The sequence below is a fragment of the Canis lupus genome, chromosome 16 (assembly GCF_048164855.1).
Source record: "Canis lupus baileyi chromosome 16, mCanLup2.hap1, whole genome shotgun sequence".
NCBI classification, from domain to species: domain Eukaryota; kingdom Metazoa; phylum Chordata; class Mammalia; order Carnivora; family Canidae; genus Canis; species Canis lupus.
In genome coordinates, this window is record NC_132853.1 from 12,048,251 (window position 1) to 12,072,683 (window position 24,433).

The following is a 24,433-nucleotide window of genomic DNA, read 5'->3' on the forward strand; positions in this document are numbered from 1 at the left end:
TTGGCCCTGTTATGGACCCATGAATGACTACAGCTCTGTCTCTAAAAACTGGCCATGTGAAGAACCAAAGCAGAGATGAGGTGGTCTAGGCAGGAGACAGAATCAGTCCTTTGGTCTGAGCCTGACTCTCTGCCATCACCTGGCAAAAGAGGAGAAATCACGTAAAACGGACTTATTCTTGACCCCTCCTGGAGACCATGGCGACAAGGCCAAAGGGCAGAAGGAAACGGGCTTCCACAGAAGTGTGCTAGGCTCTGGCTGGAGTTCCCAGGATGCGCAAGTAGTTGCTGCATGAAGGATCGAAAGCAGGTACACTGCTCCCTTCATGCTCTATTGGCCCTTCCTGGGCTCTGGGCAGATCAGAAATCAATTTCCATGTATGGAAATAGGAGTCCTTGGGGCCCCTTCCAGGATCTAGAATTCACAAGTCTCAGTGATCAGTTGTACACTATTTGTACATTCCCAAAGATGCTCAAAGCCTGTGAAGGAGACCCAAGCCTCCTATCGCTGGGGGCTGCCACCCAGCCTGGGCCCCAGCAACCCTGCACACCCAGTCACCTCTAACCTCGAGGCCTCCAGAATGACCATGGCTCCTGCCTGCGCCCCCTTGTAGGACAGTGCTTTTCAAACTTCTGGTCCACACTCCTTTGAACTCAGCTATCCCTGGGTGATGCTGGGCAGGGACTAGAGCTGATAAGAAGCAAATAGTGATCCAATGTGTATACTTGAACCACACGGTTTCAAACTAGGGGACTGAACAGAACTGGATTTCAACATTCGTGCACTTGTGCCCTGAAGGGCAAGGCTTCTGCAGCCCCAAGGCTGGTGTCTGGTGCCCCCAGACACGCCCTGTTGGGACTGCTCTGGCGGAGTTTATGGAATTTCATCCCCCTTGGCTGTTGCGCTAGGATTACACTCCAAACCTAAGTTTTTTTCTCTAAATGTTTTTATTCTCAAGGAAGAACTTCAAAGACTATAGTTTCCTGTTACTGGTCAGGTAGACTTTTCACATCAAAACCACACCGAAGCTTCAAGGGGCTATCCCACCTTCCCGAAGTGTACAACCCACAGCTCTAGTTCTGCAGAGAAGCCCCTGGTGGGACAGGAAACAGGGCTTCTCAGTCAGAGAAGCTGGGGCATGCTGTGTTAAAAAATTAATCGAGTATTCTATGAGATTCAATACACAAGCGTGCAGAGTCAATTCCAAGAGATGGGCTGCACTTGGCAGAGCAAGCTCTGTGACCAGGGCCACTTTCCTCATGCAGTAGCATGTGGAACTGGCACTCTGCACAGTGGTGGCACTAGAGATTACTTCTGAATTGAGCAACAAAAGCCTGCCATGGAGCACAACTTGAGAGAAAGAAACCGCTGGTCACAGGATTCAAGTCTGAGAGCTTGACCGTACCTGATAATAGAGGGAGACCGTGCCAGGATCCGGCGGGTAGGGTGATGGGTAATGGGACTGGTAGCCATCGTACAGGGCTCTGTAATAATAATAAGATGCCAAGTCTGGAGGCGGCGGCTGCAGCCAGTGCTGGTCCGACCGCACAGCTGCCTGGCTCGAGCTGGTGGACACAACAGATGCGCTGGAGGACCGAGGTGGCCGCGGCGGCGGCAACTGCTGACCCGTGTCAGCCGGAGCTGGACTTGCAGGTGGTGGGACCGAGTTTTGGGGCTGACCCTGTATGGGTGGACTTCCTGGGTTTGAAGGTTCTGAACATGCTGCTTTGGGCCCTTGTGGGGGAGGTGGTGCGGGCTCCTGCTGGGCTCTCTCTAGGCCACACTGGTCCTGAGCATCTTTTGTCACCTGTTGGTAGAAATAGTCTGGGTTATGTGGCCCAGGCCCCGGTTGTCTAGGATGACTGCTGACAGTGTGTGGACAAGCGGAGCTGTCAGAATGGGACGGGCTATACATTCTTAGAGGATTTTCCAAAGTCCTATTAGGCGCAAAGTCTAGGGCTCCGGCAGTTTCTTCCCGATTACTGGAGTGATCTGCCTTATTACCAGCAGGTACTGAGGTAGCATTTGCAGGTGGCACTAACATCATGCCTATGCTTCCAGCAGGGCTACTGACCAACTCGGGAAGAACGTTCTCCACATTATGAATCTTTTGGTTTTCTGGAAGCAAGTTCTTTGGAACTGGATGAGGTGGTGGCTGAACCAGCAAATTAGCAGGTTGATTAGAAACTATTTCCAAAGTGCCAGGAACTTGTGGAAAACTACTTTGCATGAGACTGCTGGGCAGAGGCGAGCGGGTGAGAGTGCCAGCCACGATCCCAGACACAGGAGCGCTGTCTCCAGAGTCACCCCCCACAGCCCGGCTGCTTGTGGAGGGTTTATCCCCAATCAAAGCATCTCTCCAGGGCTGATTCTTCTCATTAGGACTTGATAAGGACACAGAAAAGTTAATGGGCTGAGCCAAATTATAGCTTTGATCAGGCTGGGCGATCAAGACTGGTTGATTCTGCAAAGATTCAGTGGGTGGTGAGGATAACAGACTGGCATAGCCAGAACTTGCCTGTGATGGGAGGGCCTCCTCTTCTCCCATCTTGGGAGGATTCTCGAGGTTCTCAGAAGCACCGATGCTGTCCCCACTCTGCAGAGGGAGGCCAGAGCCTGGCTGCCGGGCCTGTGGAGCAGACACGCCCTCATCTGGAGGCTGAATCACTTCAGATGGCTGTGGTTTCACAGGCACATGCAACGCAGGAGCAGCTGGGGCTAGAAGGACGTTGCCTCCAAAATCTGGCAGCTCGTTCTGCGCCCACAACGTCGTCACTGGGCTCTCACACTTCACAGCTCCCTGGGCTCTGGCCAAAGGCCTTTTCTCAGCTGCCAGAAGCACAGTTTCCAAGGGTGGTCCAGTGGTGTGTACGAGCCCAGGCCCGGCCTCCACGGGTACAGTAAAAGGCGGAGAACAGGCCTGGAGTGTGAACAGGGTCTCTATGTTGTCTGGCGGCTGCTCCAGGTTGCCGGGGGAGGTGTCAGGTGGGGCAGCAGTGGGTCTGCGCTGCTTCTGGTAGGCAGCGGTTCCTCTCACCTCACCCACCACATTGGCCCGATCGGCCTCAACTGGTTTTACTCCAACTAAGTGGGATTTCACTGGTTCAAATGAACTATTTGCACTTGTCTGAAATATCCCAGTGGGTTTCGGAGGGCTGGGGGTTGAGGGCTGAGACAGGCTGCTGTGGTGATTCTGGCTCATGGTGGTCCCGTTTGTCTCACCTCCCACAGGAGAAGAATCTATTTGCTTAAAAAAACTTCCCGAAGACTCATCTTCAGGTTTTCCAACTTCTTGCTGAATGAAAGTACCTACCAATTCTTGGGGCCTGGCTGCACTCGAAGGATTCCTGTGGCTCTTGCTGCTGTAACTGGATGACACGCTATCAGATCGTACAGGGTGCGGTGCTGAATCCGGTGCCTCGAGATTTGGGCCCCCGCCTCCAGCAAGGCCCACAACACCGAGCCTGGGGATGGCTGGCCTGGGAAGGGGCCCATATCTGACCTGATCACTCGGGGTGGAAGGGTCCAAGCTCAGGGGCTCACTTGGCAGGACTTCCTGATTCTGAATGAATTCAAGGTCTTCCACGTTCTCAGATTGTGAGCTACTGGCAGCGTGCGTACCTGCATTGGCTGTGCTGCCCCACAGGGTGATGGCAGCATTTGCTGTGGTGGGTCTATCAGGCTGGGCACCTGCAGACTGAGAAAAATAAGGTTGTGGATGCCCTCCTGGCTGCGTGGCCTCACTGCTGGAACCTTTGGGAAAGGCCTGGTAAATGCTACCTGCTCCCATATGGGCAGGAGCATGACCGAGTGCAGGACTGGGGGAGAAGCCATCGAAGTCACACTGACCAGCAGAGCCTGTTTTTTCAGATGAGAGGTTCTCCTCATTTTCTGTCTCCCCACCTTGGAAAAACATAGAGAGAGCTCCCGAGTCCACTTCTGGCAGGGCCCGGCTGGTCCCAGCCCCCAGGGGATAGTGCAAATGGCTTTCTGGGCTATTTCCCTGAGTGAGGGGATTAATGAGAGCAAGGTCTGGCAACTGCTCTTTATTCACTCCTGGACTTGGCCTGAGCTCCTGGCTCACCCGAGTATTCCCAGCTTGAGAATTTTGCCTGAATGCATTTTCAGGATCAAAGTTACTTGTTGAGTGGTTTCCACTTTGCAGGTAGGCTGCCTCGGTGCTTCCGTCACTGGCTAAGGGCCCTGGCAAAGGCATCAGTGGGTTGAGCTGCTCGTGGCCAGGACCATGGTGCGGGTTGGATGGAGCAGGGAAGTGAGGAACACTGGAGGCATGGGGCACCGCATTCTGAACAGATCCTTCTGGGCGAGGCCAGTAGTGCTGACCTGAGGGTTGTGGGCTGCTCTGCCCTGGCCCCCACTGGCCTGGCGTCGGCTGATGAGGCTGAGGGATGAAAGGGGGCGGTGCTAATGCCGGAGCACCATCGTGCAGGTTCTGCGTACTCAGGGGCCTATCAGGCCCAGGCAGGTTTATGGGTGGATGCCCCCCGTGGGAACCGTCAGGACCCACTCCTGGAATGTACTGAGGACACGACAGAGTCTGAACTTCGGGTTCTGAGCTGGGAGCACCGTCGGCACTCCGGTTCAACTCTGACTCCAATGGTGCTGAAGGGGTCAACACACTGGAAAACAGACCACCATCTGCTCTGGGCTGTGACACAGGTCCTTGGGGGGTATCCCCAGCATTTGTGTGAGGCACAGGCAGACCAGGGCGCTGAGGGAACGCTGCTGGGGCTGGGCCTTGCAAAATGGGCAGGCTGCTTTTGGATGAACTGCCCAACGATGTACTTTGTAGCGCCTGTCTACTAAAAGCAAATGGATCCGTCACCGGCTGCAGTGGGCAAGTTATTGGAGTCACGGGTGTGTTATTATTTGCCTGTCTCCTATACGGTCTGTTGGACCAGAACATGCTCTGAGGAGTCCCAGCTGGAGGTGGCCCAATCACGCCTGATGGGGCTGCCTGGGGTGGTGGCTGCATGATTGATCTTTTGCACAATTAGATCCACTTACAGAAAGAAGCAGGATATAGGGTTTCCTTAATTTGAACTGAAAAAGAAAAAGAAGAAATCAGCATAAAATCCATATATTCGAACTCCCAACTAGAATTAGGGAAACTAAAAAAACAGAGAAAGCCTGGAAACTTAAGAGTTTGCGTGTCCAGTCCTGAGGCCCGCTGCTCCCATCCCCTCGTGCCCAGAGGAGGAGCTGCTGAGCGCACAGGCAAGCACACGGACACCAGCCCAGGACACAATCACAGACTGTGTGGGAGCTCACTGACCAACTTCAGACTTCACACAAGTCACTACCTTCTCTGGGGTTGTTTCAGAGCCCTGCTGAATACCCACCTGGAATGCCTGATGCCTCTGTGATGCCCCCACCACATGGACACAGATGAAGCACAACCTAACTGCTGGTCTGATTTACTACCAGCTACACTGATCTCTCCTGTTAATTATCACCAGATCCAGAAACAGCCAACTCCTCGCTTAAGATTACATATCATACTTCTCATACAAGTTAATGTTCAATCCTGAAATGAAAACGAAAGTTTAAAATTTCCGTTTCCAGTGTAACGAAATAGCATTATAAAGTACAGAGTAAAGAAGTTGCAAAATCGGAAATACATAGAAATACCTCTTATGACCCCTTGTAAAAGATCTTATTTTCTGCACTGTGACTGGTTGAACGCCACTAGCAGGTGCCCCTGACTGCTAGAGCTACAACTATACTCGGAATGAAAACCCCAAGTAAACTTAAAGCAACTTTAAAGCTGACCAAATGGGGACCTCTGGGTGGCTCAGTGGTTGAACATCTGCCTTTGGCTCAGGTCATGATCCCGGGGTCCTGGGATTGAGTCCCCCATCGGGCTCCCCACAGGGAGCCTGCCTCTCCCTCTGCCTATGTTTCTGCCTCTCTCTGTGTGTTTCTCATGAATAAATAAAATCTTAAAAAAAAAAAAAGAGTCCTGACCAAATGACTTGATTCAAAGATTTTCAATAATAGAATGCCAACAAACTTTAGAGACAACCAAAGGGGCAAAAATCATCTTTACAGTGTCTTTTGTTGCTGGTCCTAGGGGTGGGTTTATCTAAATAAGATACATTAAGTATAATTTTAAATAGTTAACCTGTACTTCTAAGACAAGAACCCAGGTACTGTCTCTTTACAAAGTTCTTTTCTATGTGGAACTTCTTCCTCCAGTACCATCCTCACAAACAACCAGGGTTAAGTCTAGCCAATCACCGGGAAAAGTAAACACCAGAGGGAGAAATCATAGAAGGACTCCAGAGTTTAACCCACACATTTCTGCAGATGTACGATGTTTTTGCTCTTGGAAATCTGATAATCAGATACAAGAACACATTTATGAATGTGTTTTTAAGTAAAGCTACTTACAAAAGAAAGCTTCTATGCCTCTCTGGAAACTCAGGTGCTTGGAATCTATTAATTCACTACCATTACTGCCCACACATGCTCTGTCCTAAGCCAACAGGGAACCCCTTCTGATGGATGAGCATTTCAAAACTCACTCAAACTTAATGGACCATATTAGGAATTGCATCGGATATCTCACCAGGTTACAAACTGCCATTTCAAAACAAAGAATGTTTACAGCTCAGCTGGACTGACAGTAGAACAAGCAGAGCCTCCTCTTATCTGTGAAACTGAGGCACCCAGGACGCCCTCCAAGACACAACTTCCTCCTGTAAGGCTTCAGCAGAGGACCCTCAACCATCTTAAACACATTGAAAAAAGAAAAACCCCACATAGCAGAGGTCCAGGGGGTGTGACAGAGCAGAGGTGTGACAGGAGAGCAGGGCTGGGTGTCCAGCTGAATGGCCCCAGGGAACACCACTTGTCTTTCTGGGACCCAGCCTCTTCATCTGTGAAGTGAAAGAAGCAATATGACCATTTCTAAGGTTCCTTCTGGGTTTCATCTTACAAAATTCTATTCACAGTAGGTTCTGGGATGCCTTAATGCCTGCTGCTTTTTAACAGGGAAATGTTATCAAAGAGTAAATTTCACAGGTTTATACTTAAATGTTTTCCTTGAAGAAACTTTCTTTAAAAACTATTTTCTCAGGGATCCCTGGGTGGTTCGGCAGCTTAGCACCGCCTTCAGCTAGGGCGTGATCTTGGAGTCCCAGGATCGAGTCCCACATCGGGTTCCCTGCATGGAGCCTGCTTCTTCCTCTGCCTGTGTCTCTGCCTGTGTCTCATGAATAAAAAAGAAAGAAAAACCTTTAAACAAAACAAAACAAAACACAACTATTTTCTCAACTCCTAGACTAAGAACCAGTTTTTAGGCAAATGCTATTACTTCCCTATAAAGTAAAATCCCCTTCTCTCCCTCTCCCATAATTGAGAGCTTTTTGGCAATATGTCAATTTCATTCAGAACAATCTTGAACAGGAACATTATTCTTTTGTTCCTTTCCTCAATTCATAAACAGAAAAACTGCCTAATATTTCTCTCCTGACCCTAGGAGCTTAATTCCAGCCCGGAAGTCATCCTGTATCCCCAAGTCATTTAACAAAAAACAAAAGCAAACAAAAGCATTATCTTAGAGAAACCAGTTGTGTTTCTTAAAGATGCATTACTCATAAACGTAGCCCTTCAAGTAGACTGCCTTGTATCTCCGTGAAATACTTAAGCACAACCTATTTCCAATACACAGTCCTGACTGTAGAACTGAAACATTCGAGCTACGAGCGTATAAAACCAACAGGAGCACCAGAAAGCACCCAAGAGTCTATCTACCCTTTGCCTACAATCTCCCTCACAGTGACCGTGAGTGTGACATCCCTGTCAGACTATGGGACACTTCACCCAAAGACACCATAAACTCCAGCTTTTCTAAATACACAAACAAACACATTTACATGTTAAACAACAAGAAAGGGGAGTCTAAACACTGCTAAAAGTGACAAAAGATCCTAAGGGATGCACTGACATTCAGGGAAGAGCTTTACAGAAGCAAGGCTTCATTAAAATCGACACTCTACCCTTAAGAAAGTTCTGCATAGGATTTTGGGACTTACTGCTATTTAGGGTGAAGGAATCACAGGAACAAGAAAGCCGCACTATTGTGCCTCTTGCCTTATCTTTGCAAGATGACACCACCCAGAACCCTAAGAAGAGGCATGGAAGAAAACAAACACAAAACTTCAGGGAGCCTGGCTGTGCTGAAACTTGCAAAAGTATCTCTGGAGGAGCAACTGTCTGTAACCTGGTTTGCTCCTTGCCCTACCTGGAGTGGGAATAGTGGCTCTGGCGAAGAACACCTGCACACATGTATCTAACACAGAATCTTAAGCAGATCATGCCCAATCCCTAAGCCATGTAAAAGTGTTTACAGGTGAAGCAGCAAAAACCGATTTTAAATAGCTGTGGTGTGCCCTGACGCTGGACTGTGATACTTCTGCCACGAGAAACCTACTGAGTTCATTACTCTCGCTCTAGCCCTTAATATGTAAAGCAAGTGGCCGACCTCCGACCTCCGCTGCAGCATCTCGGTCACTCCGCCACGAAATTACCAACAGGCAACAACAATGCGACTCTCTCAGCAGCTCGGCTCAGAACAAATCTCCCAACCAACGGGGACTAAACTACTTCCGAAGCTTCCGAGCAAAGGACACGCACAACTGTGAGGCAAATTTCGTACACGTTTGTGCTCTCTGAAAAGTTGCAGATCTGGTCTATCCTCCACCCCTTCCAACACAACCCTCCAACCAGGCCGCCGGGGCTGAGCCCGACGGGCACCTGCCACATAGTCGGCCATGCCTGCGGGGTCCACGTCAGTCAGTCTGGTCCCCACCCGCAGGTCCCCACCGGCCCCCGGGCCGACCCCTGGCGGCCCCCGGAGACGCGCCGTCCACCCGGGGCTGGGCCCGGCCCGGCCGCTCCCCGCCCGCCCGGCCCTAACCCTCACCGGCGCGCCACAGGGCGCCCGAGGCTCCCTCCTGGCCCCTCCGCGACCCCTGGGCCAACCCCTCAGGAGCCGCGGGTGGAAGCCGGCCCGGCTGTGGCGACGAGCATAGACCCGGCAGCCGCAGCAGCCATCTTGGCACATCCGGCTCCGGCCGCCGCGCCGCCGACGTGTCCGACCACGACGTCAGCGCGCGCCACGCCCGCCCACCACGCCCATCGGCCCCGCCCATCGCAGCTGCCCCGTGACGCTACGCCCGGCACGCTAGCTCCGCCCCCTCCCCCGCCGACCATCCATTCGTCCGCCCCGTTGACCCGGCCCCCCGCTTGCGGCCAATCTCTCGGCGTTCATCCCTTCGTCCCGCCCCCTTGGCCTCGCCCCCTCGGCCCCGCCCCCCCGTGACCCGCCCTTCGCCCACCTTTCGGGCGGGGCGCGCGGCGGGCTACCCGGAGACGCCCCCGTCACGCCAGCTCTTCCTCTCAGTCTTTCCTTGTCTTAGGACGGGAGAAGAGTCGGGCTCTTCGGTCAGACCCAAGTGAGGGTCTAGTCTTGATCGGCCGAAGCCAGCGGGCGCACCCACCGAGATCGGCTACTCGGCGACGCCGAGAACCCGAGCGGCGCCCTGGCGCAGGCGCGACCCTCCCATTCTGCCGTTGGACTTCCTCCAAGGCTGGAGACGGGCGGAAGGCGACTGCGCATGCGCCGGCCGCCGCGGCGGACTGCGCCTGTGCACCGCGCGGCGGCTTTCCAGTTGCCTGGTTACGGCCAGCTGCGGCTCAGGGTTCCGGTTCTGCCCGGGAAGTTTGTTTCGGTCCGCGCCCGGCCCTCGGGAAACAGACCCCTGGGAGCCGTCCAGGGGGCAGGCCCCGGCCCGGGCTACGCCGCCCCGCCCCCTCCCCTGCGCGGCCGCTACCGCGGCGCACGCCCCGCCGCGTCCGTCGATGCCCCGGGTCCCCAAGCCGCGGGGACGAAAGCCAGGGCTGCGTGCGGCCTTCCGCAGCCGTTGAGCGGGTACGGGACAGGCGGGGACAGGCGCGCGGGGTACCGCCGCGCTCAGCCTCCTGCTCCTTCCCGGGGAGGGTCTTCGGGACCGGGGTGCTGCCGTGTATACCCTCATTTCCCCCTGAGAAAGGAGGTTCAGAAGGTGGGGAAGCTTCCAGCCAGCAGGGCCGGCCCACTCACCTGCACCCCTGCCTGGCAAGGCGCAACCTGCCCCCACGTGCCCCAGCTCCTTCCGGGGTGGGGGGGGCGTCCGATTGCATAGCCCCGCGAGGCCGAGCTCCCAGCAGCGACCAGTGCGGGCAGCGGGCGCCGAGGCCTGCTGGGGTGGGCGGGCTCCCTGCTCACCTGTGGGACGCGAGCCTGGGGAGAAGGAAGGAGTGTGGCTCAGCTACCTGTTTGCTCTGACTCTGGCAGGGAGCAGCCACGCTGTCAGGGGGTGCGGGAGGAGGTTCAGCCCATCTGACGTGGCCACTCTGCTAAACTAACATTTGCCTTGCAGAAATCAAGGTCCCAACCTATTTCAACACAGTGAGAGATCGTGTGCTGGAACTCGGCCCCGGACCCTGCCGCCCTTGATTCACTTCCTCCTGCGGTCACTTTGTTCCAACAATCCGCTCCACAGAGACAGAAGTCACTGTGAACCCCCCTGAAAGGAGGAAGCAGAGGCAAAGGTGCAGGGGCCCATCCCCACCTCCCCACTGCTAGGCCTCTGGAATGGAGGCCCTTGGGTCCTTGGCTGTTCAGAGCCTGGTGTGCAGGAGAAGGGTCTAGGCCCCCAGCGGAGCCAGAGGTGGTGGAGGCTGGGCTCTGAGTCGCAGGTCCTCCACTTTAAGCTTCCTTGCCCTCCCTGACCATCGTGGCCTCATCAGCCTAGAGTCCAGGTGGGGTGAGCACCTAAACAACATGCTGTTGATGCATGCACCAGAATAGCAGGCATGAGCTTGACTGTCCTGGGCCAGTCAGGGGCAAATGGGCATAGGGTGACTCTGGCTTAAGAGCACATGAGGCCTGTGCAGGGGGGCGAAGGGTGCACTGCCACGACAGCTGCTGCTGTGCCTGAGGAGTCATCCATCCCTTTACCTGCAGCATGTCCCTCTCCTTTCTTTTTGTCCTCCCTGGCTGGTGGAGGCTGCATACAAATGCCGCCACCTCCCTGAAACCCGCCTACAGGGGCTAGAGTCAGCCTCTTTCCTGAGGGCAAAGTTATTAGTTGCTCATGCAAAGTTCCGTAACCAGAGCTGTAGTCCTGTGACCCAGAGCACCCGGACACAGGGCTACGTACTTCCAGGACAATGGACAGAGGCTGTGCCAGGGAGCAGGGCTGTCCTTTCCAGCATCACGGCAGTCTGTCACGCTGCATTTTCAACAGCACAATCGTCAGCCCCTCCCAGTAGCCTGCACTGTCCAAAGATGGCTGCCACTGGGCACCTGCAAGGGAGGCCGGGCTGAGCAGAGGTGGGATCTTAGCAGCATTAGAGGCCAGAGTGCCAAGAATGTCAACTAGCCCACTGATAGCTTTCTTTAAAAAAAAAAAAAAAGATTCATTTATTTATGAGAGACACAGAAAAAGAGAAAGAGAGAGGCAGGGACACAGGCAGAGGGGAAAAAAAGGCTCCATGCAAGGAGTCCAACATGGGACTCGATCCCAGGACTCCAGGATCATGCCCTGGGCCCAAGGCAGGCACCAAGCTGCTGAGCCACCCAGGGATCCCCTTCACTGGTAGCTTTCTATTGCATGTTGAAATGGTGATATTTGGGGTATATTGAGTTAAATGTACTATTAAAATTTATTTCATCTGTTTCCCTTTTTTAATGGAGCTCATCAGAAGTTTAAAATTCCATACATGCTGGGCATATTGCCATTGGACAGCACTGGCCTAGACAGCACATGGAGGGAGGGGGTCGGGGACCCCAGGCAGCGGCCCCAGCCTGGGGCTATAACTCCCTAGATTATGGATCTGACAACTGACCGTTTCGGTGAGTGGAGAAGGAGCCCTCGGAGGGGTGGCCGCAGTCTCAGTGTCTGAGCCTCAGCCCCTTGCTTCCCCAGGGCATAAAGTAGCTGCAGTTGAGGGGTCTGCAAGTGGATGTATATAGGACAGTCCTGCTCCACACTGGGCACTCCCCTGAGTCAAGCCTTCAGCCCTGGGTGCTGAGACTGGGGGCGTCGGAGGGGGCTTGCTTGATTCAGCCTGGAGAGAGCAAGGTGTGCCTCCATGCAACAGGACTGGCTGAGTTGTCCAGGGAAAAAGTGCATTGGGGCCTCAGAGATGGAAAAAGCTGGCAGGGAGGGCTTCTGGAAGAGGAAGGAGGCCATATAGCTGAGGAGGTCCAAATGGAGAGGAGGGGCCGTCAGCTCCTTCAGGAGAGGGCAGGTCAGGGGGGCAGAGAGAGTGAGGTGTTCAAGCCTGTCCCGTGGCCCCTGTGCATCGGGCTCCCATGGTGTGGAGAGTTGTCGGTGGTGTGTGACCAGGCTGAATGTAAGGAGAGGGAGGTGCCTCCATGGAGCCGGCTGGGGTACAATCCAGCCCCCTGGGGCGCCTTTCGAGAGAAAATCCACACCCGGGCTGAGCTTGAAGAATGTCCCCACCATCAGCGTCCTCATTAGCTCTCATCTCCAGCACCTGCAAACATGCATGGCACCTGCAAGCCTCAGATAATTCTTTTTTTCCTTAAGCATTGAACCAAGTACTAAACATGTAAGGTGACACATAAGTGAGAGGAGTGTCCTAGAAGCACAGGAGGGATGCCATTTCCACGTGAGTCAGGCCACAGAGAATCAGAGCCACATGAGAAAGTGATTTGTATTTCATTAGCTGCCGCCAGGCCCTGGAAAAAAACCGAGACCTCTTTCACAAAACTGTACAGTCATTTGCTGAGCCCCTACTGCACACCAGGCACCGCTAGGAGCTGGAACTGTGGCTGTGGGACTGCTAGGCCGGCCCCTGCCCCAGGGACCGTGTACTCTGAGCAGCTGCCAATGCACTCAGTGGGGGTGGGGGGGGCATGGGAGCACCTGCAAGATCTGGATCCCACCTGCGGGTGACAGAGTAGAGCCCGGGACGGAGGAAAAGGAGCATTTGTGGCTGAAGCAAGCAGAAGCTTGTGTAGGAGCAGCAAGGGGCGGAAATCCTTAGGTGGGTGGTGGCATCAGGCGGTTATGCGTTGCCCAGGGCTCTGCAGGCTCTGCACTAGATTTCTGAGGGCAAGGAAGCTCTTGGGAGCTCCCACCAGGAAAGACATGGTCAGTTTGGCCTCCCTCTGGCTCTGGCAGGGCGCTAACAAGACCCGGGAGCCCAGGAGGGGGCCTTGGGGCCCCAGGGGAGCAGTCAGGCTGCTAGACCGGACTGGCAGGGAGAGCTGAGCCTCGGTGACTCAGATGCCAGCGGCATCTGCAGCCACCCCACCACCACCACATCAGCCGAAGTAACAGGAGGGCGTGAGCCCTGAGCATGGACTCATCCGCAAGCATGGGGGCTTGCGGATTGGGAAGGCAGAAAGGCCACGGTGGAGCACCAAGTGCCAGGCTGGCTGCAGCACTGACTCCTGGGCGTCCGAGTTCCCGTCTGGAAAGTGTGTGACCGAGCCACAGAGGCCCCTTGAGTGGTTGTGAGAACGTGGACCAGGGAACCATACCACCCTGGCTCAAATGGGTGCACCTGGGGAAGCGGGCCTGTCTCTTTGAGCCTCAGCCTCCCCATCTGTAAAACGGGACAATAACGCCAATAACACGGTGACTGGGCGACCTTGAGACAGTTGTGAACTGCAGGTGTGAATGATGGAAATCCCCGCGGGAGCACCTGCTGGCCGAGGGGGCACTGGCAGGAACCTGCCAGCAGGGGGGGCAGAGAGCCGCCTCCCATTGGAGACCCGGTCTGGGGACTTCGGGCTTCAGAGGCTCCTGCAGGATCTGGGCCTTGGCTGCAGGATCAAAGATTCCGGCTTCCCCCCCAACACCCCCAGACTGGGGCCCTTTACAGGGGGAGTATTTCCGGACTCCTTACACCCCTGGACAGCAGGCGTTGTTCTGTTCACACAACAGGTGCTCCATAAATCCTCCAAGTTGAGCTCGATGCTGCCACAGAGACAGGGAACGTGTGTTTTTCAAGCTGTGTGCTCAGTGGTTTCATCCTCACAGCCCAGGGGCTGGGAATTGTTTCTTTTCCATAAAGAATACCTATAACGCGCATTGCCCTGCATCACCTTCACCAGGTGTGGCCAGCAGCCTTCCCTTTTCTCCACCGGAAGACAAGGAAACAGGGCAAAGAGCAAGTCACTTATGTAAAGTTATACCTTTCGATGGCTCAGGTTTTATTTTATTTTATTATTTAAAGATTTTATTTATTCATGAGAGACACAGGCAGAGACACAGGCAGAGGGAGAAGCAGGCTTCATGCAGGGAACCCCGATACAGAACTCGATCCCAGGACCCCAGGATCACGCCCTGGGCTGAAGGCAGATGCTCAGCTGCTGAGCCACCCAGGCGGCCTGTCAATTACAGGTTGAGATGCTAATGTTCCAGATATATTGGATTATCTAAAACATATAAGCTTTTTCTTGTTTCTTTTCACTTTTTTAAAATGTGGCTACTGAGATGTTTAGCACTGCGTTTGTGGCTTGTGTCACACTTGTTACACTTTCGCTGGAAGGTGCAGCTCTGAATCACCCCTCGAGGTGCTGAACAAAGTTATCCCCCTCCCCCGCCCTGTCCCTCCACCCAGTTCAAACAAGTTGTCCCGAAGGAAGGAAGCCCAGGGGTGGGGGGAACTGGGCCTGCAGCTCTGCTGTAGGTGTCATGTGCTTTGTGTTGCTGGGCCCAAGTCTCCAGAGGAGGGACAGGGGCTCCAGGTATGTGCCTGGCCAGCCGGCTGGGGCTGCTGGGGCTGCTAGGGCCCCTGGGGAATGGCTCTGGCACCTGGAGGTGAGACCCAGCACCCTTGGCTGGTCGGCTAGGGCTGCCTTAACCAAGCCCCACAGACTGGGTGGCTCAACAGAAACTAATTCCCTCACATCCGGGAGGCTGGACATTTGAGCAGGGCAGGCCTGTTTCCTCCCAAGGCCTCCCTCCCGCGTTTGCAGATGGCCATGTCCTCCCGCAACCCACCTGGTGGCCCCCGTGTGTGTGTCTGTGTTCTTTTTTTATAAGGACAGGCGTCAGGCTGGATTGGGATGTACTCCCAGCCTCCCGTTACCCTGATTAGCACTATAGACACCACGTCTCCCAATAAGCCACATCCCAAGGTCCTGGAACCTCAGGTCTCAAAACAGAAATTCTGGGGGGAGGGGACACAATTCAGCTGGAACAGGCCCCCTAAGTCAGGGGGAGGCCTGTGGTGTCTAGTGGGGCCTCCTAGGGGTGGGGACTGGCTGAGCCCGCCAGCCCAGGGCATACATTGAGGAACCACAGGGCAGAGGGACCACAGGGCAGAGGGAGAGCCTGACGGTGGTGGGGACTCTGCAGCCAGGGCAGGGGAGCAGCTCTGGGCCCCAGGGGACACTGGCTGGGAGTCTCAGAGCCAGGTGGGTGGGGACAAGTCCCTGAGGGGCGGACTGCAGGGCAGGACAGAGCACATGGCCAGAGGCTGGCGGCCCCCAGGACCTTGTCCGCTGGGACACAGGCAGGGCTCCCCACTCTGCGCTCCGTGTGAGCTGGAGCAGGGTGATGCTCTGAGGGCTCCGTTCTCTTCTGTGGGCTTCCATCCAGCTGTCAAGGGCTCTGGTGACTCTGGGGACTCCCGAGGCCCACCCTGCTGCGTTGGGGGATCCCACCACCTAGATGAGCCTCTTGGAACTGCAAACACTGCTGGGACTTGGTTGTTTCTTCTAAAACAGTAACTGAGCTAAAACTGAAGTCGTCATTATTGGAGCGAGCATGCCCGTCTCAATATGCTCAGCCTGCTATGCAGCCAGCACCCCTGGGGGACCCTGCCTTCCGAGGCACCATAGGCACCCCCACCCTGCTTCCTACCTCTCTGGGCTCCCCCATTCTGCACGTTCATACCAATGGAGCCATATGTGACGAGGCCTCCATGTCAGGCTCCTGGCACCCAGCATCACATGTTTGGGGTTTGCTGTACCCTTGTGCTAGGCCTCCGTTCCTTTTTGGGGCTACATCATACCCCATCGTGTGCACTTGGTCTGGGTTCTCCAGACAAACAGAACTGAAAGACTGCACATGTGTATAAAGAGGCCTATGATCAGGACTGGGCTTGTAAGATTACAGAGGCTGGTAAGTCCCAGGGTGTGTGGTCAACAGGCCAGAGCCTGGGACAAGTGATGTCAAAGGCTCCTGCCTGAGTCTGAAGGCACACAAGCCAGGAAAGCTAACGGTTCGGTTTCCATCTGAGAGTCCTCAGGCTTGAGACCCAGGAAAGAGCTGATACTTCCATCCGTGCTCAAGAGCAGCTCTGTTCCGGGGCCAAGGGTGAGGCAGGAGGGCTTCCCTCTGTCTCTTTGTTCTAGTATGGTCATCAACTGATCGGATGAGGCCCACCCACGCTGCAGAGGGCTTCAAGTAACTCCATCCACTGATCCGAATGTTAGTCTAATCCACAAACAAAAGGCCAAAAGGCTCAGCCAAGGGGACACATGAAATGAACCATCACATGTGATCCACACATCAGCTGTTGGGCATTGGGGCTATTCCCACCTCCTGGCTGTTATGGATAGTGCCGCAGTGAACAAGTGCATGTGGGAACTTGTTTGCGCCATTTTCACTTCTTTTGGCCACCTAGATGTGGCATCTCGGGTGCTGGGAGTTCTTGGGGCAGATTTCAGACTGGCTCTGCTCCCTCCATACACAAAAGTCGGGCCATGTACCCTATTCCACATCCTGGAACCTCTCATCTGGTCTACACAGCCCAGGGCCTGACACGGGGCCAGGGCAGGGGTAAGTGGGGAGGGGAAGGAAGCCTCCAAACTCAGCAAGGAACTTAGGATCACACCTGTGCTTGGGTCTCCTGGGCCCACAGGGCAGGGGTCGTAGTAGGGGCCATCCGACGTTCCCTCCCTCAGTTAATCTGGCTGGAATCTGCCAGCTGGGATGTGGCCAGGTAGAGATAAAGGCACAGGTAGGAGGGAGAAGGGGGCCCTGCAGGTGCCTGGCAGCCTGTGTCTGACAGCCGTCAGCAGCTCCTCGGCCTTACATGACCTTCCCCACCACGGTCACCCCTGTAGCTCCCCCCCCCGCCCCCGCAGGGCTCCCCAGGTTGGGCAGGTGGTGCCCTGCCCCTCTGACGGACAGGAGCCCCCTGCCTTGGGGCTGTGTGTGCCTTGCGGCTGCGTGTGCCTTGGGACTGCTTTAGCTGCCACGTCCCTGGCCCTCTGCACAGGATGGGGCCAGGCCCACACAGTTGCAGAGACGCCTGCAGAACTCCTGGAGATGGCTTGTCCCCAGCATCCCCAGGGGCCAGGGCCAGGTGGTCTCCATCACTGCGCATCAGAAGGGGCAGAAGAATTGCTGTTTCCCTCCTAATAGAGCGGCCTGCCCACCCGCCCACCCGCCTGGCCTCCAAGGAAGGGAGCAGATGCCACAACCAGATTTAGCAAAATTGGGATGACCATCAGCATTACTTTTATTGCAAATCAGTTAACAAAAAAAAAAAAAAAAATGAAAAAAAAATACAGCATTTTCATCACCTACAGTTTTGCACTTAGATAACTTTTTTAAAAAGTTTCCTTTTTCCTGTAAACTACACTCTATTTTTACAAAACACAGTAAGAATCAACATCTCAGGGCATGTCTGAGGTCATGCCCACTAGGGATGGCACACGACACTGCCCCTTGGCAAGGCCGGAGAGGCTGCCTGGCGGAGGCAGCAGGGAGGCCTTCCCTGGGTTTGCTCTCAGGAGCTACGGTCCCGGCGGCTGCAGGTCAGGCCGCCAGACCTGGTGGTGAGCAGAGCCATGTTCTGACATCCCTCATCAGCATGACCCCGGACACACCTGTTCATTCAGATTTTTTAAACAAAATCCACCTTTAAAAATGTATTTACAGACGTTTACTTTGCCACAGGCTTATACTTGATATTGCAAGAATCTGCTCCTTCCCCGGGCACACGCACCCCTCTCCAGACCAGGAGGGGTGGCCCCGGAGCTGGCTCCCGTGACCCTGGAGCTGTGTCAGGCCTTGGGATGAGCTGTCTCTGCAAACCGAGGCTGGACACAGCCACAGCGCTGGGAAGTCTCCCATGAGGACGAGGCCGAGAGCTGTTCGCTCTGCGAGCTGAACCCAGGCCAGGGGGTAGCAGCTGATCTTTCGTGGGGTCTAGTGAGGTGCCGGCGTCTCCAACAGGGTGGTCCAGGCAGTGTCTTTCCCCAGAAAAGGATTCTCCCACATGGCATCCCCGGGGGTCAGGGGGCAAGGTGGGTGCCTCACGGAGACCTGACTCCTCACTCTTACACAATGCTTACATATCAAGGCCAGGGTGGGGGGCAGAGGAGCTTGTAAAAGAAACAGGAACTCACAAGACCAATCCACAACTATGTAATACTGAACCTGAAACAAAGATTCATGATCGGTACCATGAAATGTGCTCGCGGGACACCCCAAGAACACATCTTTAAAAGCACGTTTTCAGAAAAATCGTTAAAGAAACCACATCATTTTATATTTCACACTCCTGGTTTAAACGCGAATTAATCCACATGCTAAAGGTGAGGTGAAGGTTCTGTCTTATTTGCATCTAGATGCGTCTCCTCCCACAAAGTAGGTGACAGGTGATGCCAGCAGGAGGCTCAGGACCAGGCGTGGGGTCGGGGGAGGGGTTGCGGGGGGGCACGCGGGGACAGGGCCTCAGCCCCCGGTCACCCTGGCACCTTTCTGGACAATGCGGGTTCAAACCTCCCTTCCCCGACATCATTCTTTTGGATTTTGAAGGAAAAACAAAATCAATAAATAAGTGGCATTTATAAATCATGAATCTTTGTTCATATTTTACAAACACGTAACAATATCATAAGTAGTAAAATCTCGGCTGAGCACTAGTTTATTTTCTCAGAACAGATAAAAATTGTTACCTGGAGCCATAGAAAACATTAAGTATAAATAAAAAAGGCAGTGTTTCCTCGGAAAATAAAAGTACATAAATAAATACTAAAAAAAAATTAAAATCCTTGTCCTTTTATTTTGTATAAAAACATGTTTCTTAAGAAAAAGCCCCTTCGGTCCATCCCGGTGTCTGCGGTGCGCACGCAAACGCCCCAGCAGGGCTTGGGAAAGGAAGCCAGGGTCCCACCGGGGTGCTGGCTGTTTACTTGAGCGTCTCCGGAATGTGGGCGATGTGGGACTGAGTGCTGGTGGGCGGGCTAGAGATGCCCTCCGACCAGTCAGAGACGTGGGAATGTGGCGACGAGCTGGACCACTGGTCCGGGGACTCAGGGGACGGGGTGAGGAAGGGGTGCTCGGGAACCTGCAGCTGGTGGCTGGGGGTGTTGTCCGCAGGGGAGGAGGAGTAGCTGTGCTGTGAGGGCGGGGTCAGGAACTGGGCGGTGGTCATGGCCGGGGCCAGTGCAGCAGGCAGTGCCGTGGGCAGGGCCTGGCTGTCCTGTGGCAGGATAGTGTGCACCGCCAGGCCACTGGCACCCAACGGCTGCACATCTGCCTGGCTCGGCTCTCCGCCCAGGAAGCTTCGGCCCACGTGGCCGCTGGCGGCCGAGCTCACCCCGAGGTGCGGCTGGGGTGGCTGGGGTGGTGGCGGCAGGCTCTGTGGCTGCTGGATAGTGGGTGGCTGCAGGCTCGGCGGCGGCTGCAGGCCGGGCTGCGGCATCTGTAAGTTCTGCTGCTGCTGCGGCACCTGCTGCAGTGGCTGGGTCTGTACCAGGTGAGGCTGGCTGGCCAGGCGAGTGTTGGGCAGGGCCTGGTAGCTCATCATGTGGGATAGGGCAGCGGTGGTGGGGAGGCCAGCGTGCAGTGGGCCCATCAGGCTGTGCTGGAGGCCAGGGGCCTGCGAGCTCAGGGGGCCCGGTGCCACGTTCCCTCGCAGTGGGTTGTACTGGTTTGGCACCAGGCCATTCTGGAGCCGGGACAGCCACTCACACTGGCCGTTCAAGGCCGTGGCCCCACCCATGGTGAAATTTACGGCCCCTCCGCCACTGCCACTAGTGCTGCCACTGCCGGTGCCCAGGACAGTGCCGGTGCTGGAGGCCACGGGCAGGTGGGAGAGCCGTGGCGGTCCCGCCTCGAAGGCCAGCCGGCCACCCCCAGCCAATGTGGCCATCTCAGGCTTGGCGGCCACGCTCAGGTGGCTGACACCTAGGTGGGCATCAGGCATGCCAGGCAGGTGGCCAAGAGGCACAGATGGGGATGGCTGGAATGGAGACGACAGCAGAGGTGGTGAGGCCACGTCTGACAGGTAGCCGTGGGGTGACTCCAGTGAGTCCACGGGTGACAGCACACTTGAGCTGTCCAGTAGGCAGGCCTTGCCGTCCTGGGATTTCTTTCTGCGTGCCTTGAGGTCCTTGGTCTCCTTGCCACCACAGGCCAGGCCCTTGGTGCTGGGCTTGCGGGCCTTCTTGCCCGGCACAGATGGCTTCAGGTTGCCCAGGTAGCCATTGGGGGAGCAGAGCGGGGGGGACAGTGTCGGCGTGCCGCCCAGGGTGGGGCCGTGCAGCTGGGGGCTGCGTACAAGGCTGTACTCATCCAGCAGCCGAACGATGTCATGGTGCATGCGCTCCTGCGCAATGTCGCGAGGTAGGCGGTCCATGTGGTCTGTGATATCCCGGTTGGCGAAGTGGTCCAGCAGCACCTTGGCGGTCTCATAGCTGCCCTCCCGAGCGGCCAGGAACAGGGGTGTCTCCTCCTGGGAACAGGCGAGGGGCAGGTGAGGGGGTCACCCACACCAATGCCCTGTCAGCAGAGGGACCGCACCGGAGAAGCAAGCTCATGTAGGCCCTTCCCCAACTTCACCATGACCTGACCAATTAAGTCTTACAAACGCCCTTAAGAGGAATCCCAGGAGACCTGCGCTGAGGCCGTCTGTGGGGTCTGTGTTCTAAGTGACTAGGTTTGACCTGTATGGGGGCACAGACCCCCCAGAATCTACAACCGTGGCCTCTCTCCCTCTCTCTCTCACCTCCATAACAGCTACAAACGGTGCAGCCGTTTCAGGGACTGGAGGATCCCTGAGGGGGCACCCTTGGGCACCAGGCTGAGAGGGTCCTGTCCCCAGATGGTCCCCAAGTGACCCTGATGCCTTAGCACCTCTCCTGAGTTACGATTTCCCTGTCTGCACAGAGGATACACCACGCATCCCTGTGAGGCTGCTGTGTGGGTGGCAGTGGGGAGCAGGTGGCCTGGTGGTGCCTTCCCAGCTCACACGAGGCACCGGCCATGGCCCAATGCCTTCCTGGCAATCCCCGCATCTCTGAGGCTCAGTCTCCCTAGCAGGATGGGGGGTCACATTGTGGGCACTCCACACCAAGGAGACCCAAGTGGGGTCAACACACACAGGGGTCAGCCACCAAGGAGCACCCTGTGTTAAGCACCCAGGGCCCAGGTTGGGAGTTGGGAAGGAAAGTTTCCTTGGCTTTGGGGATACACTGAGCAAGATGGTGACAGCTCCACACACAGGAACATGGCCTGGGCATCCCCCGAGTGCCAAGCCCCCACACCCACCAGGCTTGGGCTCCATCTGCGTCAACCCTTCCTGCCTGTTCTCAAACAGAAGGTGCTGTGAAAGGACTTGTAGCCTTGCCCCGGCCCGTAAGCCCACCTTGTTGTTCTGCATGTCTTTGTTGGCCCCATTCTTCAGCAGCACAATGGCAGCTTCCACGTTGTTCACAGCAGCGGCCCAGTGCAGGGCAGACTTGCCTGTAAGGGGAAGCCAAGGGTCAGTCAGGGTGGGCTCGCAGGGACAGCGGGCCCATCCTCCACACCCGGGGCCGCAGCCTGGCTTACCCAGATCATCCACAGCGTTGACATCAGCATGTGAGTTGATCAGGTCCTCCAGCATGCCCTCCACAGCCAGGCGGGCCGCCAGGATCAGTGGCGTCGTGCCGTCATGCATGCGGGCATCCAGGTCTGTGGCTCGATTCCGGATGAGGATCTAGACAATAGGAGACGGTCTCAGGCTTGGCAGATGTGTCCGAGGCTGCCGGCCCGGACACAGTGCCTGCGAACCCACCCGCAGCACAACAGAGCCTCTGTGAGTGGAGTCCTGGGAAGTGTGGATGACGCAAGGAGCGCAGGGAGGGCGGCACTCCACTGGCAATAGCTGGAGGGGCTGGGGTGCAAGCTGCACTGCCCACACACACCAGGCATTCGATCATCAGGCATGGCCTCATCCCATCCTTGCTGTGGGCCTGGCTGCCACCACCACCACCCAGGACAGAGGAGTTAAGTGTCTGCCCAACCACGGTGGGCAGAGCCATGCCAAGACCATGGACTCAGAACTCCTGAGCTGTGCTGTGTTCACCCAGGTTCAGAGAGAGCATGCAGTCCTTCAGATGCTGCTGCGCCCCAGGTCACCGATGGGAAGGACGGTCACCACCCACGGGTGGGTGACAAGGGCTGGCCTCACTCCCACTGAGAGCCCCCGGGATTCCCACATGTCTGTGTGCCAGAAGGGCTGTCAGAGCCAATACAGCCAGAGCCGTCCTCCGGGGGCTCGTTTACAGGTCCTCCCCCAGCCAGCCTCGCTTCCTTAGCTCCGCAGGCGAGTAACGCGTTAAAAATCATTACATTAGCAGCTTTGTGAGGGCTTTCCCCCAAATGGCGCCATGCCTTGCCTGTCTGTTCAGGGCAGGGCTGCCCAGAGCCTGGGAACTAGCTGGTGGTTTGCAAAGCGGGGGGGGGGTCTGTGCAGAGACAGAAACCCAAAACCCACACATCCAATTCCCTGAACCCACGCTACCCCCAGGCTCCCAGTGAGGCCAAAGCCTCAGGTCCACAGGGCCCCAAAACCCTCGCTGCCACAGGCTACGCCTCCAGCCATGGCTGAGCAAGGGGGCCGTGAGGAGCTACCACAGTGGGGCCAGGAGGCCTCTCACCCCCACGCCCTGCAGGCCTCCTGCACACCTGCCTCCAGCCTTCCTTGGAGCTGTGTGACTCAGAGCCACAGGTTCATGTGAAGCTACCAACCATCCCCGCTCAGGCTACACTTGATGTCAGGGCTCTGGCGCCCGTGAGCCCAGTCGCCAGCCAGACCAGGGGCAAAGTGGGTGGGCCAGGGGCTGGTGGAAGGGCACGTGCAGCAGCTGCCCACCTGGAAGACACCCTGTGCGTCAGCGGACACGGCCGCGTGTAGCGGGGTGCGGCCCATGTTGTCCTGGATGTTGGCATCTGCGCTGGCTTCCAACAGGCGCTTGGCCGCATCAGAGCGCGAGTAGCGGGCGGCCAGGTGCAGGGCGGTCTCGCCGGTGCGGTCTGTTTGGTTGTGCAGGCTGGCGCCCTGGTAGATGAAGTCGGAGATGACTGCTGGAGCGTCCTCTTCCTCCTCGCTGTTGCCCGTCTCTAGGCCTCCTCCACTGCAGGAGGCGATCATGAGGGGCGTGAAGCCATCTGTGTGAATGCAGGGGAGGGCTCGGTCAGGAGGGTGGGCCCCAGGCAGCGGCAGCAGCGGGGGTGTCCATGGTCTTGACTTGGTGGGCGGCCATGTGGATGCACAGCCCAGCCTGTGGCACCCTCTACCCACGGTGGGGCCACCAAAATCAACCTGAGCTTCCCAAGGGACAGAGCCAGTCCCGCTGCCAATTGGCTAGTGGGTGACGGTAGCCCTGCAGCCCCATGGCCTGACCTGCCTGAGACCTTCATCAGTAACCCATCCGGGAAAAGGTGATGTAAGCACCTCAGACGTTTCAGAAGGAATGAATCTGATGGGCAGAATGCCTTCCCCAGATGGAGCCAGCTAAGGTAAGGGAGGAGCATCTCCCGGGACATCCTGTCCTGAGAGTGCACCTTGCCTACCCAGTGCCCGGCCTCCAGCATACTGACCCCGGCAAGCTGCCGGATGAGGGTAACCCTGTCCCAAGAGCCTCTGGGGTGGGGGGCAGTGGCGGGTGGCTGGCTGTGCGCCTACCTGGCCCTCGGACATTGACGTCCATGCAGTCGGCATCGGCTTCACCCTGGGGTGGCGTGGGAGCCATGGCCGACACGCGCAGATCGGCAGCATCCAGGTGCTGCTGCGTCCACTGCCGGTGGTCTGTCTGGTCATCCAGGTCGGGAAGAACCACCGGTTCCTCGAACTAAGGAAGGGGTGAGCAGAGGGCCCATCACAGGGGGCCCAGGGCAGGGGTGGAGCCGCCCAGGGACGTCCAAGATCCCACCAGACTCACCCGGAACTTCTTAGCCTCCAGGTCCTCGTCACCCCACTCGTTCTGGTTGTCGTCCATGAGCGCGCCATCTGAGACATTCTTCAGGGGCCTGGGAGCAGGAGGGCGGGGGAGTGAGACCGAGCAGGGCTGCCCCCAGGGCCGGGGCTCAGGCAGCCGCCCAGTGCCCTTGGACCGAGCAAGGTGAGGCCTGTGGGTCTGCAGGGGACGGGACCC

General features: G+C 56.4%; 2 protein-coding genes and 1 long non-coding RNA gene across 11 annotated transcripts in view; 1 reads left to right on the plus strand and 2 right to left on the minus strand.

Annotated features, from left to right (window-relative positions):
• Positions 1 to 9,608, minus strand: part of SEC16A (SEC16 homolog A, endoplasmic reticulum export factor) — a 33,711-nt gene extending 24,103 nt beyond the window's left edge. For 6 of the 9 annotated variants that reach the window (XM_072778718.1, XM_072778716.1, XM_072778717.1 and 3 more), the window contains exons 1-2: positions 8,951 to 9,130; positions 1,406 to 5,064 (exon numbers count right to left, since the gene is read on the minus strand). In XM_072778718.1, coding sequence (XP_072634819.1) covers positions 1,406 to 4,996 — 3,591 coding nt within the window. In that variant the 5' untranslated portion in view covers positions 4,997 to 5,064; positions 8,951 to 9,130. Of the gene's footprint in view, positions 1 to 1,405; positions 5,065 to 5,363; positions 5,549 to 8,950; positions 9,131 to 9,365 lie in introns of those variants that run through there. The other 3 variants (XM_072778715.1, XM_072778722.1, XM_072778714.1) reach the window with 3 other exon arrangements.
• On the plus strand, positions 9,290 to 18,517 carry LOC140605993 (uncharacterized). Its single transcript, XR_012008481.1, has 2 exons — positions 9,290 to 9,958; positions 10,449 to 18,517. It is a non-coding gene; the product is annotated as an uncharacterized lncRNA (long non-coding RNA).
• The window catches only part of NOTCH1 (notch receptor 1), a 43,539-nt gene continuing 36,595 nt past the window's right edge, over positions 17,490 to 24,433 (minus strand). Inside the window, exons 29-34 of the mRNA XM_072778712.1 lie at positions 24,221 to 24,308; positions 23,965 to 24,130; positions 23,152 to 23,447; positions 21,846 to 21,993; positions 21,661 to 21,758; positions 17,490 to 20,748 (exon numbers count right to left, since the gene is read on the minus strand). Of these exons, the coding sequence (XP_072634813.1) occupies positions 19,201 to 20,748; positions 21,661 to 21,758; positions 21,846 to 21,993; positions 23,152 to 23,447; positions 23,965 to 24,130; positions 24,221 to 24,308 (2,344 nt within the window). The 3' untranslated portion in view covers positions 17,490 to 19,200. The remainder of the gene's footprint in view (positions 20,749 to 21,660; positions 21,759 to 21,845; positions 21,994 to 23,151; positions 23,448 to 23,964; positions 24,131 to 24,220; positions 24,309 to 24,433) is intronic.